This window comes from Helicoverpa zea, chromosome 10 (genome assembly GCF_022581195.2).
Source record: "Helicoverpa zea isolate HzStark_Cry1AcR chromosome 10, ilHelZeax1.1, whole genome shotgun sequence".
In the NCBI taxonomy this organism is placed as follows: Eukaryota; Metazoa; Arthropoda; class Insecta; order Lepidoptera; family Noctuidae; genus Helicoverpa; species Helicoverpa zea.
The window spans coordinates 4,068,079-4,084,597 of NC_061461.1; the positions used below are offsets into that span (position 1 = coordinate 4,068,079).

General features: G+C 34.4%; 2 protein-coding genes across 3 annotated transcripts; both read left to right on the forward strand.

Annotated features, from left to right (window-relative positions):
• Positions 1-1,147: 1,147 nt before the first annotated feature.
• On the forward strand, positions 1,148-6,661 carry LOC124633782 (circadian clock-controlled protein daywake-like). Its single transcript, XM_047169116.1, has 5 exons — positions 1,148-1,244; positions 2,580-2,799; positions 5,365-5,495; positions 5,814-5,966; positions 6,291-6,661. Exons 1-5 carry the CDS (start codon positions 1,184-1,186, stop codon positions 6,440-6,442), a joined length of 717 nt encoding a protein of 238 aa, XP_047025072.1. The 5' UTR covers positions 1,148-1,183; the 3' UTR covers positions 6,443-6,661.
• Positions 6,662-8,923: 2,262 nt separating this feature from the next.
• On the forward strand, positions 8,924-15,478 carry LOC124633780 (protein takeout-like). Of its 2 annotated transcripts, none has more exons than XM_047169113.1 (5): positions 8,924-9,084; positions 9,364-9,583; positions 10,420-10,550; positions 14,402-14,557; positions 15,141-15,478. In XM_047169113.1, the coding sequence occupies exons 1-5, from the start codon at positions 9,018-9,020 to the stop codon at positions 15,290-15,292; spliced, it is 726 nt and encodes a 241-aa protein (XP_047025069.1). In that variant the 5' UTR covers positions 8,924-9,017; the 3' UTR covers positions 15,293-15,478. The 2 variants fall into 2 exon arrangements, with proteins under 2 accessions (XP_047025069.1, XP_047025068.1); XM_047169112.1 differs by having other exon boundaries at positions 8,956-9,084; positions 9,355-9,583.
• Positions 15,479-16,519: the final 1,041 nt, after the last annotated feature.

Sequence of the window (16,519 nt, forward strand, 5' to 3'; positions counted from 1 at the left end):
AAATCGGGATAGTCGTGTCGGAGCCTTCACAATACAAACAAACAAACCTTTTACTATATTATAGATTAAATAATTTATTTAAATTAGCCGCTATATTTTATTTTGTTCTAGCAGCAACAGAAATACATCATGATTGTGTTAAAATTGTAACTGTGTAAGCATCCCGGTTCCTAAAATAGGTACAGCCTGGTGATAGACAGACGAAGTAACACCTCTTAGTAACAGGGTCCTATTTTACTCGAAACTCGTAAAAATAAACACAATTATCAACACGATCAATATTCTGCAGTTTAATAGATTATTAAGAAAATTTCGAGATGTTGTTTTTATGTTAATACATTTACATAAAACTCGGTTGTACGAATATAGCGAAATATTTATTATATATTTAATCATCCTCAAACATCGATTAATTTACTTGAAGCATTTTTTTGCATTAAATGTAAAATTACAATTTGTAGACACTACACTTGTAGATTCACTCGCTATATATTTCTCAAAGTGTTCAAACAACCACTGACATAATATTTATTTACCACTCTGTGAAAATCGTTGACTTTGAATAGATAGTTTGAGATCACCGATATTTTGAGATTTGGAAAAACTTACATTAGTAGTTCCTATTGATTGAGATAAACATAGAGATTACTAAACAATAGGGCTAATAAGAACGATTTCACATTAGTGAAGTTGCCTATGTACGTGCATCTTACTCGTAGCCAATCACTATATTCAATAAAGATATTCTAGATTCGTTTATTTATCAGTTGGAATTTGATTTTTTGCTACGATTATGATAGATTATTCAAACCATGCAGACCTAATAAAAAAAGATGACATTAAATGCTTATATCTATTCTAAGACTGTAAATAATAATTCAAAATAAATATTACTTGTTGCGGTTAGTCAAAAGCGCAAAAAAAACACATAAAAAAGCTATGTTCGGACATTCAATAATGAAATCTAAGCCAGTTGAAATAAGTACTCTAATCGAATGTTTGTTTTTTAATCAAAATGCATAGTAAGTATAGCACACAACTAAAGGTCAAAACCTATAAAAATAAAACCTAAAACACACACCTTATGTACGATGTCTATGATATAAATAACGATATCAATACATGTATTAGCTCAGTAGTGACCGAATTACAATTGAATAAAGTGCAATATCAAATTTTCAAAATGGTGCCAAGAATATTGATCATAGCAGGTGTACTTATAAGCTTCACGAGCGCTCTTTTAGGTAAGTCCAGTGAGATATTTTTTAACCGACTTCAAAAAAGGAGGTTCTCAATTCGACCGTATTTTTTTTTTTTTTTTTTTTTTTTTGTATGTTTGTTACGCGATTACTCCGCCAGTTATTAATCGATTTTGATGATTCTTTTTTTGTTTGATAGGATATACTCCCGAGGTGGTCCCATAGTCATCAGGTCAGGATCTGATGATGGAAACCCTGAGAAATCGAGGGCAACCTTCGAAAGTTGTAGGCATACATAGGGTAAAAACTTGACACTCAGGTGTACGCCTAAAAGCACTATTCAACTGTGAAGATTTGGAGCTGATCTGATGATGGAAACCAGAGAGGGTCGAGGGAACTCGACAACTGAATATGTGAACTACCTCGTGTTTGGGCTTAAATTATTTGTATTGACAAGACCTTTGCAACAGTGAAGGTTTGGAGCTGACCTGATGATGGAGACCAGAGAAAGTAAGTCGAGGGAACTCGACAACTGAATATGTAAAATACCTCGTATTTGGACTTATATTCTTTGTATTGATGAGAACTTCTCACTTGTATGGATAGTGACAACTATTCGTATCACTGAAAAGCTTTAAATAAAAAACTTTTTTACAAAAAAATTAAACCGACTTCCCAAAACACTAAAAAGCAAAAAAAAATCTATTTTTAGGTGCATCGGCCTAGAAGTCGGTGGCAAAATTAACTTAGTAACATCCATTAGACACCGACTTCTAGGCCGATGCACCTAAAAATAGATTTTTTTTTGCTTTTTAGTGTTTTATGCAGATATATTCTGTACACATTAGACTTTAATCATCGTTGCAGTTGATAAACATCCATCATCATCATCTTTTTTATCGTCCCACTGCTTGGCACAGACCTTCTCTCCTACAAAGAAGGATTGAGCATTAATCACCACTCTTGTTTAAAGCGAGTTGGTGATTTCAAACTTTATAGTCCAAGTTTCCTCCGGATATTTTCCTTCACCTTTTTATTCAGCTGTTGGACAATAATCTCCAAAAGCTATGGGAATTTACCCATACCTTCTTACCGCTCTGGGCATGCACGTCAGTGAACGCAGTGTGGATATTTTAAGCTTCGTAGATGATGACGTGAGTGGGATGGATATACCTGATGAGGCTTTGGCCAACCCTTAGGTAGTGCTTCCCAAGATTGCAAAATATACCATAACTCTAGTAGCCACACAATGTCATTTACACCCATACAAAGTAAAGTTGTAACAACGCGAAAATCAAGGGAAACCGGTGACTTTCCCATATGTATATGGCTGCCTTTATTTTTCTAGAACTATCTATAATTATTATTATTCATTCACAGCGCCGTTTATCACACCATGCAAAGCTAGCGATGAAGAATGTATCGTGCAGAACACTATTAAATCAATACCATTCTTTGCTGATGGCATCCCAGACCTGGCCGTGAAGCCTTTGGATCCCCTTTTCTTTAAGAATGTGGACTCTAGTTCACCTAACCTGAAATTTATTCTGAGTGACATCACCTTCAAGGGTTTAAAGGATTGCAAACCCATCAAAGTGCAGTAAGTATAGTTCGGCCATTCAGAGAATGCGTTCCTGACACGTCGCGATTGAACTGACGACGTAACTACATTCATTGATTATTGATATAATAATGTTGTTTTAATGCTCCTCAATTGTTAAAACGGTAAACAACCAGCAAAAATATTTTTATCGTAACTGCAACGCCATTGCAAAGTTACGTCGTCAGTTCAATCGCGACGTGTCAGGAACGCATTCTCTGAATGGCCGAACTATAACAACATTTTTCGTTAATGTAGAAACTAATAAAGTAAGACGCACCACGTATAGTTATCGGCACGAATCTTGAGCTCTGACCTACATCTGCGCAGAAGTAATTTATTGGGTCCCTTTTGTGGTATGAAGTGAGGCGCGGGAGCGGGCTAAAGCGGTGATTGGCCCGCAGTGCATCGCGTCATAGCCGTCACTCGGGATTGGTTCTTTGCTTATAAATCACTTCTGCGCAGATGTAGGTCAGAGCTCAAGATTCGTGCCGATAACTATAACAACGAAAGAGAAATACCTAAGTAAAAACTATTTGTAAGGTGCCATCCAAAGACTATAAAACCACTTGACTGCGCATACAGTGCCCCGACGCTCGCCAAACGTTAGCGATTTTGCGCGTACTATAAGTCTACGATCAGTACGATCCTTTAGTAGCGACCAAGTCTATGACCTGCGAACACGCTAAATTATTGAGGATTTTATTTAGTAAAAAATAAAAAAAATGCCTACATGCGCGATGAAATGGTGCGGGAAACAATCCAGGACATCTAGTTACAAAAAGAATGGCATCGGCAAGTATCAATACCAAAATTTGGCTTTGATTTAATTATATTACGAAATACCACAGGGGTCTATTTAAACTGGTGGTTGGTGAACCGCGCTCACGCTCGTTGATGTCTTTTGGAAAAGTCCCTTTCTTTCATTAAGAAATTCTAATACGTCCATCTCTTTCTTGCCCTTTGTATTCCTATCGATGAAATTTGGGCTGTTACCTTAAAGGATGAAGTGGATATCGATAATAGTAAAACATTAATTAAAAAATATGTTTTGTTTGGCTAATAAGTTAATTAACTGACCATAGTGACGTCAGAGGCAGCTGTTCCTGGTGCCTCCACAAATTACTTTTAACGTAAAAAAAAAAAAAAACATTTTAATTTTTTTTTTAATTCCAGAAATATGGAAAATTGGTCCCCAACAAAATACAGTGTTGTTTGCTTGAGGCACACTTCACTCCCAATTGTTTTGAATATTTAAACAAAGCCGACGTTTATTTAGTTCAGCGATTCCAACAATGTTTTTGCCTATCTTAGTAAGTTTTTATAATCCTCATAATTTTGGAATAATTACATCGTGTACCTATTTAAAATATATAAAGAAATATGTAGACGTTCGATTATCGTTTTTTACCAAAAACAATCAGGACCCTAAAACAATAATTCGAAAAACTTATACTAAATTAATACATTTTAAGAATCAATAATTTTCTTGTACGGAGTTCTTTTTGTAATAGACTAATTTTTATTAAATATTCTTATACGATTTTTTTTTTGAGTATTCATTACTACGATGAAATACATTTTATCGATATTTTTTAATTGAAAGAGAGCAATCCCTTGCTGAGCTTATTCACGCAACTCGACCTTGAACTGACCAATAGTAGCCGCGGATTATGTCGCGTCCCCCGGCCCGCAGCGGTGAGTCGTGTTCTTAGAAGAAATTGGCGAGTGCGCTCTCTAGTGGTTATTTACTTTATGGTGCTATCATTTGCTGAGCTATTTAAAAATGTGTAGGCTTCTAGTCTGATCAGATGCAGTTGAGTTCAACTAAGTACTTAACACGGAATAACTTCCATTACCATCTGAATAAAACCAATCATTTTGAGACAGTTCGTCTCATTAACTGTGCAGATTCTGGCAAAAAAAGTCCTTCAAATTATTATAGTAAAAGCAAATGAGTTTACGTACTGTTTGAAGTTAGGTAGCGGTTAGCGTAGGTATTTCAAATCTCCCATAGACTATGATCTAAAACAGCTTAGGAATAGTTATTTTACAAATTATGTACAGCCTTGCATGGATGGCATGAGTTTGAGCTCTAGGTATAATTATTATTTGGGAATAAAAATTCTAGAAAGATTTATAAGTTAATAATAAATCGTCTTCATCGAAATTGCTCTTTTTGCATTCTTTTTTACTCCGAGTGATAATTGTTGGCAATACTGGTGGAACCTGAAATTTCGGACTGGTTTATTGCATAGTTTGCACGTTGCTAGGTATTTAAGTAAAGTCCTGAATGTACTCTAGCCAATGCTTAATTTTAGGCATAAAATGAATGTTATATATAATTAAGTTAAACTTTACAGTTATATTAATATTTTGGTATCTGGTAATTTTGTAAACTTTTACTTTTACATATGTGGACGGTATAATGCATTTGAACTATAATTATCCTTCGAAAAATTAGAAAATGAAAGAAACGTGATATTTATGTTATCGTTTTTTAATTGTAGTAGTGTATATCTATGTTTATTTCATGGACCAATAGAATATGGCTCTTATTTTCAGGCGTATCCCAGAAAAGTCGAATGTATTCCTAAAAATATCCTGTCCTTTGACTGTTGATGGACAATATGAAATGGAGGGTCAGCTTCTGGTCGTCAAAATTGCTGGAAAAGGAAAGGTCAACGCATACCTTCGTAAGTAAACGATGAATCTATTGATCTATATAAGTTTGTAATCAATGTTGATACTTTATTTAAATATTCTAATCTTATAAGTGTGTAAGTTTGGATTGGATATTTGTTCCTCAATCACACTTTTATGAAACCTAGCAATATGATATTTGTACACCGATTCCATTTGGTAGAACATAGAGCTGTGACATGTTTGATTCTAAGACCTTTCTGTATAGCATAGGAAATGCTCACAAATAAATACATTGAATTGAATGATTTTTACATCAGAATAATATATACTTTACAGTAGTTTTATAATAAAAATATCTCTTTTTTCAGCTAATTTGGAAGTGTCGGTTACATTAGATATGATTGACAAGGAAAAAGATGGACAGAAATACTGGCGTATCAAGAAATTCACTCATTCCTTTGATGTTACTGGAGACTCGAAGCTCGAGTTTGAAGGCCTGTTACAGGACAATCAAGTACTGAGTAAGTATAAATATTTTCATAACTGAACGATTTAGTTACCTAATATGAAAAATGTTTTTTTCTGATAAATATTTGGACGATTATCTCGGAAGAGCTGACCTGGGACTTTAGAAAAGACTTAAATAAATTCCCCCAATATATTACGACTAGACTTCTATATTAATAACAATTGTCTCATTTCCCATTCGTCTAATACAGCAAATTGTTCTTTTGTTGTTTGGTCTAAAATTAGAACAAATGATCATTCGACGGTGTGTCTGAATGCAGTACCCACTAAGCTTAGGAGCAAGCTGGACGAACTAATATTCTTTTCTTCTATTTCAGGCCAGGCAGCCAATGACCTGATCAAGAACAGCAGCAACGAAGTCATCAAGGAGATCGCAGCCAAGCTGGTGGAAAATGTTATTACCTACATCGTTGGTGAATTCAACCACTTCTTCGGAAAAGTTCCAGTCAGTGAATTGGCTCTTGATTGAATCTGATATTTTTGTAAATAGAAACTCTTGGGTTACTATTGTGTATTTTTTATTGAAATATTGTTCTTTTTGAAAACTTTTAATGCCCTCAGCAGGCTCTCTGAATATTCTTAAAAATAAATTCACTCAAATACATTCACACATTTCGATGGTATTTTCTATCCAGCCCTATCTTTCAAAGTTTAGGAGAGATATTGGACAACTTTCCAGTTTGCTCCAAAATGTCATAAGTGACCATCACCTTTTATGAGTAGAAGTTTTCAAAATAGACATAATTAGTTTGTTAAGCAGATAGATCGAATGAATCATATCAAAGCGTCTATTCCATACGGGATTTTCCTCACAATTCACATAAACTTTTGTCCTACAAAAATCTACAAAAACGCAAGTCAATAAACTTGCAGACAATAAGTCTGTAAATATTTGTAAGGTCAGTCAAGGTACAGCTAATTCGGGATATACAACGACAGAACAATAAAGATTTGGTGACAAATATACAAAAACATATAAACAGTAATGTCTACTGACATAGTTAGTGAGTCAGCCTTACTAATATTATACATAGGAGAGTAACTTTGTCTATCGCTTAAATCTAACTAAATGGATTTTGATGAAAGTTCACCCATATAAAAAGCAGCCTGGGTCCTCTACTAAAGTTTTAAAAATAAAGTACTCTATATGTTATAAAAGCTACATTACTGAAAAATCTCATGAACATCCGTTCAGAAGAGAAAAAAACAATTATGTCAATAGTGTAACGTTAACCTTTCATTGCAATCTTCATAAACTAGCCTAAATGAAATCAGGCCTAATACCTAAGGGAATCCCCACAGGTGGATTTATCGGAATAAACCAACTTGTTTTTGAAGGAGGCACTTTCCTCAAGACACAGGTGAAACCACAAGAAATACAGTTATAATTAATCTGAAATAATTAATAAAGTGTTTTTTATCGTACCTGACTACTTCTTACCTTAAAATTCCATGAGCCACTACCATTTTACTTAGGTATTTTAAACCCATAATTGTTTTAGCATAAACATAACTTATGTAGGTATATCGCACAACCGTTAGTGTCATAAAGACATCTAAATACATTTTACTAAATGTTGTAGGGTCTTATTAGCGTCAACGTGATAAATGTTTGACACATTAGCCCATTGTCCCAATGTTTACTTAGTGGGTTATTGAACTATTGCTTGCAGACCTTAGACTCATAATCTTAAGTGTTTTTTCTCAACAATTTGGCTCAACACATACATCTTACTATATATTTTTAATAGGGTTGGATAAATCCATTAAAAATAAACATTATCTTCGACAAGCGACCAACTTCAACGTAAAACAGAACTAGTGAACTTAGCTACAGAATTATAATAGCACTACCTTCCGCCAATGGTTTTACCTGCGATCTGTTGGAACTACTTAGCGCACCTAGATAAAAGTAGCTTATAGCTGTCCTCTATAAATAGGCGTTCTGACACTGAAAGAATTAGGATCATAACTATATTTCCCTAGATAAGAACATTCAAGCAAACAAACTCTTGATGATACCTATTTCAAATAACTTAAAACTGTTATAATTGGTAGGAATGTAATAAAAAGGCGTTTTACCGTTACACGTTTTGCCTTAATTATACATAACTTAAATAGTAAACTAGCATAAGTCTCCACTTCGCGACAGATCCATACAACTGACCTGTAGTCACTATCCCTAAAAGATAATATTTTAAACTTTATCATAAAGGGTTAAGGTTGACATTCGATATATTTTACGTTAGTAGATATTTTTATATGTTGATTTAAAAATAATTGAGTAATTATGCAGCAAAAAGCTATTTTGAGATCAATTTTATATTTATCCGCAGAACTTGTTGCTGCCGAGTTTTATACATTTCGCTATTAATCTGCTTAATTGATTTAAGCGTTTCATTTTAAAAAGTAATTTAAGAACGGATAAAGCTGATCAAATTGCTACTCTTCTATATCAAAAATTTTATTGTTTTGGTTACTATCCAATGTATTATTTTTAATTTATATAAAATTTTAGTTCAGCTAATGTTTTAATTGCCTACTCTAATAGCGTAATAGAAAATATACAATTGACATCCACTATTGATAAAATTATTTCTGAAAAAAAAAAAAACTTCATAAAAGCAATGACAGAAAGGAAATACATTTTTAACAACAGGGATATTATCGAGAAAAAAGCTTGTAAAAATCCATTTAAAATTAAGAGAACTTAATAATTACAATTTCCAAGTTCCTAGTTTGCAATAGAAAAAAATCAGTCAAGTGACATATAACAGTCAAACACTACAGCTTCTGATCTAACTGAGAGCAAAAAAAAACTAGGCGCAACGTCAACGTACTTTAAAATTATATTGATTATAATTCATTTTTATTCAAGTAAGAAGCGACTTCGTAAAAGAAACTAGTTTTTCTACATGTTTACGTATACATAGTTATGGTTTAATATCCTATATATATATGTTTGTGGATTGGTAGTTGGTATATACCGCGGAAGAACTCCGAAGCAAACAGTTGTGCCCAAGTGAACAATTCACATTCCAAAAATGGATTCACGATATTCATTTTTGTTGGTTATCTTAAGTATAGTTTGTTCGGCAAATGCTGCATCTGGTTAGTTTCACTTTATTTATTTTTTTAAATAAAATAAAATTTTCCTTCAAAAACATATTTTTACCTTCCTAAATACTTTTTTGAATTTTTAAAATTAAAAAGAAAAACTTTCGAATATTTAAATTATGTAATTTAAATATCATAGAAAAACAGCAATAATAAACATAAATATATAAAAAAAATATTTTTTTTAATAATTCCAAATAAAGAATTCCAAATTCAAAAATCTAAATAAAAAACAAAAGCCAATAAAATCACTAAACCAACCAGATTTCACAGCGCCCTTCATTCGAAAATGCAAATGGGACGACTCCAAATGCATCAAGGAAAGTGCACAAAGCGCCATCCCAATCCTGGCTGCTGGTATCCCAGAGCTTGGAGTAGAGAAACTGGATCCCTTCTATATGAAAAGCTTGGATGCCAGTTCATCAGGACTCAAGCTGCTGCTGTGGGACATTAAGGGAACCGGCTTGAATGGCTGCGTGGCTAAGAAAGTGCAGTAAGTACTTATAATTTTTTTTACGTTACCTGGTGGAGGAGGTTTTAAAATCAGGAGTTATTTATTTTTTCTGACCCCACTAAGTTGGTATCCATTAGCAAAATATGAATAATCCCTTACGCAATTATTAAGTAAATGTAAATCTTATTTTGTCATGAGTTTTCGTAAAATGGCAGAATTTAGACATTTCCAATCCCTAAAGACTCACATATTTTACTGAGTTTCTTATTCAAATGAATAACGAGAATAAAATGTTACCTTAATATTTTCCAGTTCTTAAGTATCCTTAAAAAATAACTCAAGAATAGGTTACGAGGATACAATAAGCTTATTCTGTAAACTGTAGTACCTTATGCAGAACCCACAATCTGTGTGAGATCTAAACTCAAAGATTACTTCTAAACTAAAGACTCTTATGAATATTTGTGCTTAGCAAACTAAAAGATGACAAGTCATTTTTTCAAACTAGGCTGAAAATCAGCACTGTTTCAAGGTCAAGTTTGCAAAAGACAGCCCCCATAAACGCTCACCCTTCACCACTTCCCATGTTAAGAAGAAGAAATATTGGAAAAAACTTCGAAACAACTTAATTCTGTCTGTATGTTTGGAAGAACCAAACTCTTGTTTCTTTTCTTAGCCCGAACTGTCCCACTGCTTGGCAAAGGCCTCCCCATTTTGTCTTTTATCGATCCTTTGATAGTTCCCACCAACCAGGGTTATAGTCATCCAGGTCGTCCCGCCATCTTTTCCGGGGCCTTTCTCGTTTGCGTTGGCCGTCTTATGGTATCCACTCAACACACATAAAACCCAAACTCATCAATTGCTTTTGTTTCCAGACGTGATATTAACAAATCGAAGCTTATCGTGAAGCTACAGTGCAGCGTGGACTTCGCCGGCAAGTATGAGATGAGTGGACGTCTGCTCATCCTCCCTATTGAAGGAAAGGGAGACGCCCATGTTGTTCTCAGTAAGTAAAACTTGACATAAATATTACTAATTCAAACTATCGTTTTGAACTTTTAAAAATTAAAGCGGTTTTAGAGAATCCACTAACTTCACTATTTCATTACATTCACCGCAATAAAATCAAATAATTTTGTGGCGGTCAATAAACCCTCTTGTGAAAAAGAATTATTTAAATTCATCGAGAATCTCAAAATAGTCAGTAATTAAAATTATGAGACTTCACTTAGGCCATAATTTTTGAAGGACGTTAATTGACGTTTTATTACAAAAGAATCGTAAAGTTGACAAATATTCATAAGAACTTGATCTTGACGACTAGTAACTACAAAAAAGATAAATGATCGAGTAAGACAAAGGGAGAAGAAAGCGAATCTATATTCTTATCCTGGGCCACTATATTTTTCAGAAAGGGATCTCAGACTTTTAAAAAGCACCGTTGCAATACCTATCGAAATATATTTTTAGGTTACTCTGGATTCCGTGGAAGGCTACAAATTATAAAATATAAATAAGGAAATTAATATAAATTAAACAATCAATAAGTGGTTAGCTTGTTTGCATAAAACATAGCCCATTTGATTTCCTTAATGATGATGGAACTTGTCGTCTTAGTAATTGTTAGACAAGAATGCTCGCATAAGTGTATCTAGGAATTAGTAATCAGCTTATCGTAAATATTACATATTAATGTGACAACACACACACAGTGATTAAGGAACTATAACATTACGGGCATCTTTATTTTATAGCTCCTTTCAGTACATACAAAGTATTTCCGTGTTCACAATAAAACAAAGAAATAATTGATATTTAAAAGTATGACTTATTGTAGTACTAGCTTCTGCCCGCGACTTCGTTCGCGGATCCCGTCCCTTATGCCAGCGACTACGGGGTCAGCAAAATCAAAGATCTGAATCGTCTGATATTGAATTTTAAGGGCCCGTTGACTTGAAAACAACGGAATACGCATAGCCATTAGAAATGTTCCATATATTTAATTTTTGTACTTTAACGGCAAAAGCACAGCAGACTAAACAAAACGCTGAGAACTGAACCGCAATAGACGTGACCATAGGGATAAAAGTAGTGATTCTAATTAGTCCGCATTTAAGTTGTATGTGGCAAAAATATTACACGTATTATTACGTAAAAAAACATTAAATGTTACTGAGATGACAAAGTCGTGATGACTTAGTGGAAGTCGTGGTGGTTTAGTGGGTAGAAAACCAATCTCTCAAGTATGAGCGTGTGTCTTTGATTCCAGGTCTGGCAAGTACCTGCCAATGCAACTTTTCTAAGTTCGTATGTACTTTCTACGTATATTGTGGATACCAATGACCGTTATTTGGAGGGGATGTTAAACTGTAGGTTCCGGCTGTCATTGAACATTCTTGGCAGTCGTTATGGGTAGTCAGAAGCCAGTAAGTCTGACCAGTTTTACCGAGGGGTGTTGGGTTGAGCAATTAACCGGGTTGTGGAGGTCAAATAGATAGTCGCTCCTTTTAAAACACTGGTACTCAGTTGCATCGTGACTGGAAGTCGACCCTAACATAATTGGGACAAAGGCTCTTGAGATAATAACGACAATAATAATGAGATATAAGCATCGCAGGACATCTGAGGCTGATGACGGGGAGTAGCGACCCCGCGGGACATATATACTGAGTTCTCCAGGGAGAGTATACTGTCCCCTATCTCCGGCCGGTCGGAGTGAACCATGACGGGGGTAGGTCTCACGCCTCTGGCTTGGCTTGACCATCCAGAGTGGAGTCGCTTGAGCAGGGTTAGTAGCCCTGCTCGGAGGATAGGTGCCTCGTGGTAAGTGACCCACAGGGAGCGCGTAATCTGCGTTTAAAATCCGCCGAGGTATCCTCACACTTCAACCGCTCATGTCCCTGTTGCCCTTTTGTTGCTATTCAGTGTCAGATTCCCGGGGGCCCAGTAAGTGAGCTGGCGAGTCTCCACCTGCCATTTTTACATGTACCTAATACATTGTCATCGGCAGGTGCCAAAGTTCCCGTAGTTTCCTCATTCCTAGTCCATTAGCATCCCATCACAATAGCCCAAGTAGTATTCATCCACAGTTAGCAATGGTATAGCACAGATTGTCTTTTTTTTTAACGACGTTCACCGGGGATTGTCCTTGGGTTCATTTCTATAGTGTACAAAGGGATAATTGTCGGTTTTGTGTCATCATTTCATTAAAGTTGTCTCAAAAGGGCTTCAGCGTGTTGGCTTTGGCCTCACGTTTGCCTCCCAAAAATTCGGAACTCTGTAGTCCCGAGGTCTGGAAGAGACATACAAAATAATAATGAGATATATATAACGCAAAAAATTCGGAGAGTGGGGGCTCGTGACGCCACGTCTAGGTATGTAAAATTTGTACTAAGCAGTGACTTAACACAAAATTCAAGCGTGTTATATCTTCGTTATTATTTGTTTGTGAGAAGGAGAAAAGAAAAAATACGTGTCCATTATTTTAGGGTTATCTAAAAGACGGACTAATTACTTTTTTTGATTCACCATACCTATTTCATAACATTCATTTCTATACATTACAAGTGTAGTATTGCTCTTGAAGTTCCACATCAGGTGTTCCAGATCTTCGATGTTTATACGTCAAAATAGAGAGTGCTTATCAGATTGAACCACTTTTGCTAAAACGTCATATCTTTATAAGCTATAGTCTAGCTGGGCTCCTGGGTTTCCACATCAGGTGTTTTACATCTTCAATTTTTATAAGTCAACAGAAAGTGCTTATCAGATTGAACAACTTTTGCTAAAACGTCATACCTCTATATGCTATAGTCTAGCTGGGCCCCTGGAGTTCCACATCAGGTGTTTTAGATCTTCAATTTGTATAAGTCAATAGAAAGTGCTTATCAAATTGAACAACTTTTGCTAAAACGGCATACCTGTATATGGTACAGAGAAGCTGGGCTCTTGGGGTTCCACATCAGGTGTTCCAGATCTTCAAATTTATTATCTCAGCTGAAAATGCTCATCACATGAAACAATTTTTGCCATGACACCATTTTTGTATCTCTTATAGTTTTGTTGGTCTGTTGGTGTTCTGCATCAGGTCTTCAAGTTTCGAAGATAAATTATAGCCTATATGTTGACCAGGCTTAATACTGACACAACAAAGAAAAAATCATTGAAATCCGTTCAGTAGTTCGGAAGATTAGCGTGTACAAACAAACAGACATACAGACATACAGACATACAGACAGAATTTTTTTTTTGGATTTGTGCTCCATTACTGTTTCTAAACCCCACCCAATTATTATTTTTTTAATATATTCAATGTACAGACACAGTTTTTTTACAGATTTATTATATTATTATATGTATAGATTATATCATAATACGACTTAAATGTCGTCTCAATGTTTTCGCTCTTCATAAAACAGTAGTTTGTTTGTTTTTTATGTCAATACATTCTATTTTTTAAATAAAATATGCAGAAATACGTATCAACCTTGAAATTCTTCAACTACTTATAAGTACAACGATTTTACAAAACATGCTTATTTTATTATTCGAAGTACTAACCTTTATGGTTCTTGACAAACATGCATTGTTCCTCATTTCACAAGTTGATCTTATACCAATATTTTTAGTATTAATAACTACAAAATACAACTAGTTAAACTATTTTCAAAATCTAGTAATATTCGCTAGGAGTACCGCTAGGACATATCTTTGGGACAACCCTAGTAAAAAAAGCCAGAGCAAGGGTTTTTAAAAATTGAAATAGAACAAATGCCTTAGCAAATTTTCATACTTTTGCTTTTGGATCTAAAATCAATTAAACTGATAACGTTATTATTATTATTATTTACTCTTTAGGAAAGATCGTCATCACCGCTGAAGTCGACATCGGAGACAACATCGGCCAGGACGGAGAGAAGCACTGGAAAATCAAGAACTGGAAGCACACCTATGATCTAAAGGAAAAGTCCACCATCGAGCTGGAGAACCTTTTCAATGGAAACGAAGTTCTTGGTAAGAACAACCTTAATATTTTCAGATATTTTTTAGATGTTATTATAACTTTCTGATGTTTTCTTCAATACAAGTGTCAGAACGCGTTACCACCCCCATTGTTTCTCCCTCATACTAACCATCCACTTATCGACTGAATCATCACAGTACCTATTTGTTTTGAACCTAACTTACTTACCATAGATACCTTACTTATTCCTTGCTTACCATGACAGGCAGTACTTAGAACAATAATTTCACACATCATAAGCATGATCTGAATAATTAGGTACCAGTTTTTAAATGTATTTACAAACAAATGTGTATTCATACCATTTTAGCGGACGCAAATAAAATCCTTGATGACATTCTCATTACTTATAAGGTTAGATAAATATTTGTCCAGTAGCTAGCTCCAAGAGGTAAACAACAAACTAAAACACAAATAATTGTCACCCATATTTTTTTCGTGATGTCAACTCTTTTTATATTGTATAGATCAGCTTCTGGTATTATATTTAAACATTACTCTCTTTCTTAATTACTCTTTTCGTCTTACTACTTCTGGTCTTAGAATCTGAATAGAAATTGTTTCTTTCATCAGGTCGTGCTGCCCGTGAGCTGATCGCCTCTAGCAGCAATGAGATCGTTAAGGAAGTCGGACCTCCAATCGTCAAGGCCATCATCGGCAAGATCATTGCAAACGTTGACAACTTCTTCCAAAGCGTACCAGCCAGCGAACTGGCCATTGAATAAAGTTCCTATTAAAACTAAATTATGATAAAATACAAGATTATTTAAAAGAAGTTGGTTCGATCAATGAAAGTTAACTTATTCTAATTATTGCTAAGTCTGATTGGAAAGGATTTGTATTGTATTAAGTTGCAGTCAGTTGATATGGATTTCAATTAGGATCGTAATAAACTGCTGTTTATAAAAATATTTTAATGTTTTTTACTAATTTACATTCTTCCTTGTCCTTCTTAAAATGCTGAGTCAGCACTATATTTTCTTACAATCATGGCACTAACCTAAAAAAGTCTTCTACTGTATACATACAATTTATTTAACTACTTGAATAATTAAAGTTCACAAATCCTGAAATAATAAAATATTGGCAAATGCCAAATCAATATATTATTATAATGCAGTATAATCCATATCATCTTCAATTACTTGATTCAAACTAAGAATCAAACGAAATCCCACCCTATGCTAAACGCTCCAAATATCAAGCATTATTTGTCATGAACCTGTCACCAGTCCTAAACACTGCGTTGGTTACATCATAAACCATAAAAGTACAATTATTTTGGATCTTCACACGGAGCTAAGGAATATAAAAACGTCAACAGAGCAGTGAATGAGTGAATGTAAGAAACACATGGAGGCAATGACTGTCATCGGTATATTTAAAGACAAGAGCGAATGCCGCTGTTAAATCTGTTTTCGTATAAAACAATAAGAGGATTTGTTTTGACGTACTGCTCTGATTTCTTGTGAATGAGTATCATTTTGGTATGTGTGTAAGTACTTAGATACTTGATTCGCTTTTGCTGTATCTTTTTCTTTATTTCTTTATTCTTTGCCTAGTGCTTAGATTCCTAATAAGTCTCCTTTAAGAAACTTACCAGATACGATATGATATTATTATACCTCTAGTTTATAGACACTATTAGGTTCATTTCAAGATCTAGACAGGACCTGACCCGTTTCTTACTCATTTGCTCGTGGCTATTCAATAGAGTTTTAAAGCTATCGTTAATAATATGCAAATATTATGTTCGTTGTAACACAAAGTTGTGAAAAATAATAAAAAAAACATGTGCAATAAGTAACTTCTTAATGTAGCGGAAAATATATTTAAAAAATAACTGGATATAAAAACAAAATATCACACGAACTTGCAACTTCAAGACAATTTTGCGCACATTGTGACGTCACTCACTGATGATCAAAGATCAATTACCTTTATAAATATAA

Excerpts from the sequence above, each read along its gene's own strand:
- LOC124633782 (XM_047169116.1), top strand. The coding sequence starts at position 1,184 with ATGGTGCCAAGAATATTGATCATAGCAGGTGTACTTATAAGCTTCACG. Across the intron at positions 1,245-2,579 it reads CTTCACGAGCGCTCTTTTAG|CGCCGTTTATCACACCATGC; the intron begins GTAAGTCCAGTG and ends ATTCATTCACAG. Across the intron at positions 5,967-6,290 it reads ACAGGACAATCAAGTACTGA|GCCAGGCAGCCAATGACCTG; the intron begins GTAAGTATAAAT and ends CTTCTATTTCAG.
- LOC124633780 (XM_047169112.1), top strand. The coding sequence starts at position 9,018 with ATGGATTCACGATATTCATTTTTGTTGGTTATCTTAAGTATAGTTTGT. Across the intron at positions 9,584-10,419 it reads TGCGTGGCTAAGAAAGTGCA|ACGTGATATTAACAAATCGA; the intron begins GTAAGTACTTAT and ends TTTTGTTTCCAG. Across the intron at positions 10,551-14,401 it reads AGACGCCCATGTTGTTCTCA|GAAAGATCGTCATCACCGCT; the intron begins GTAAGTAAAACT and ends TTTACTCTTTAG.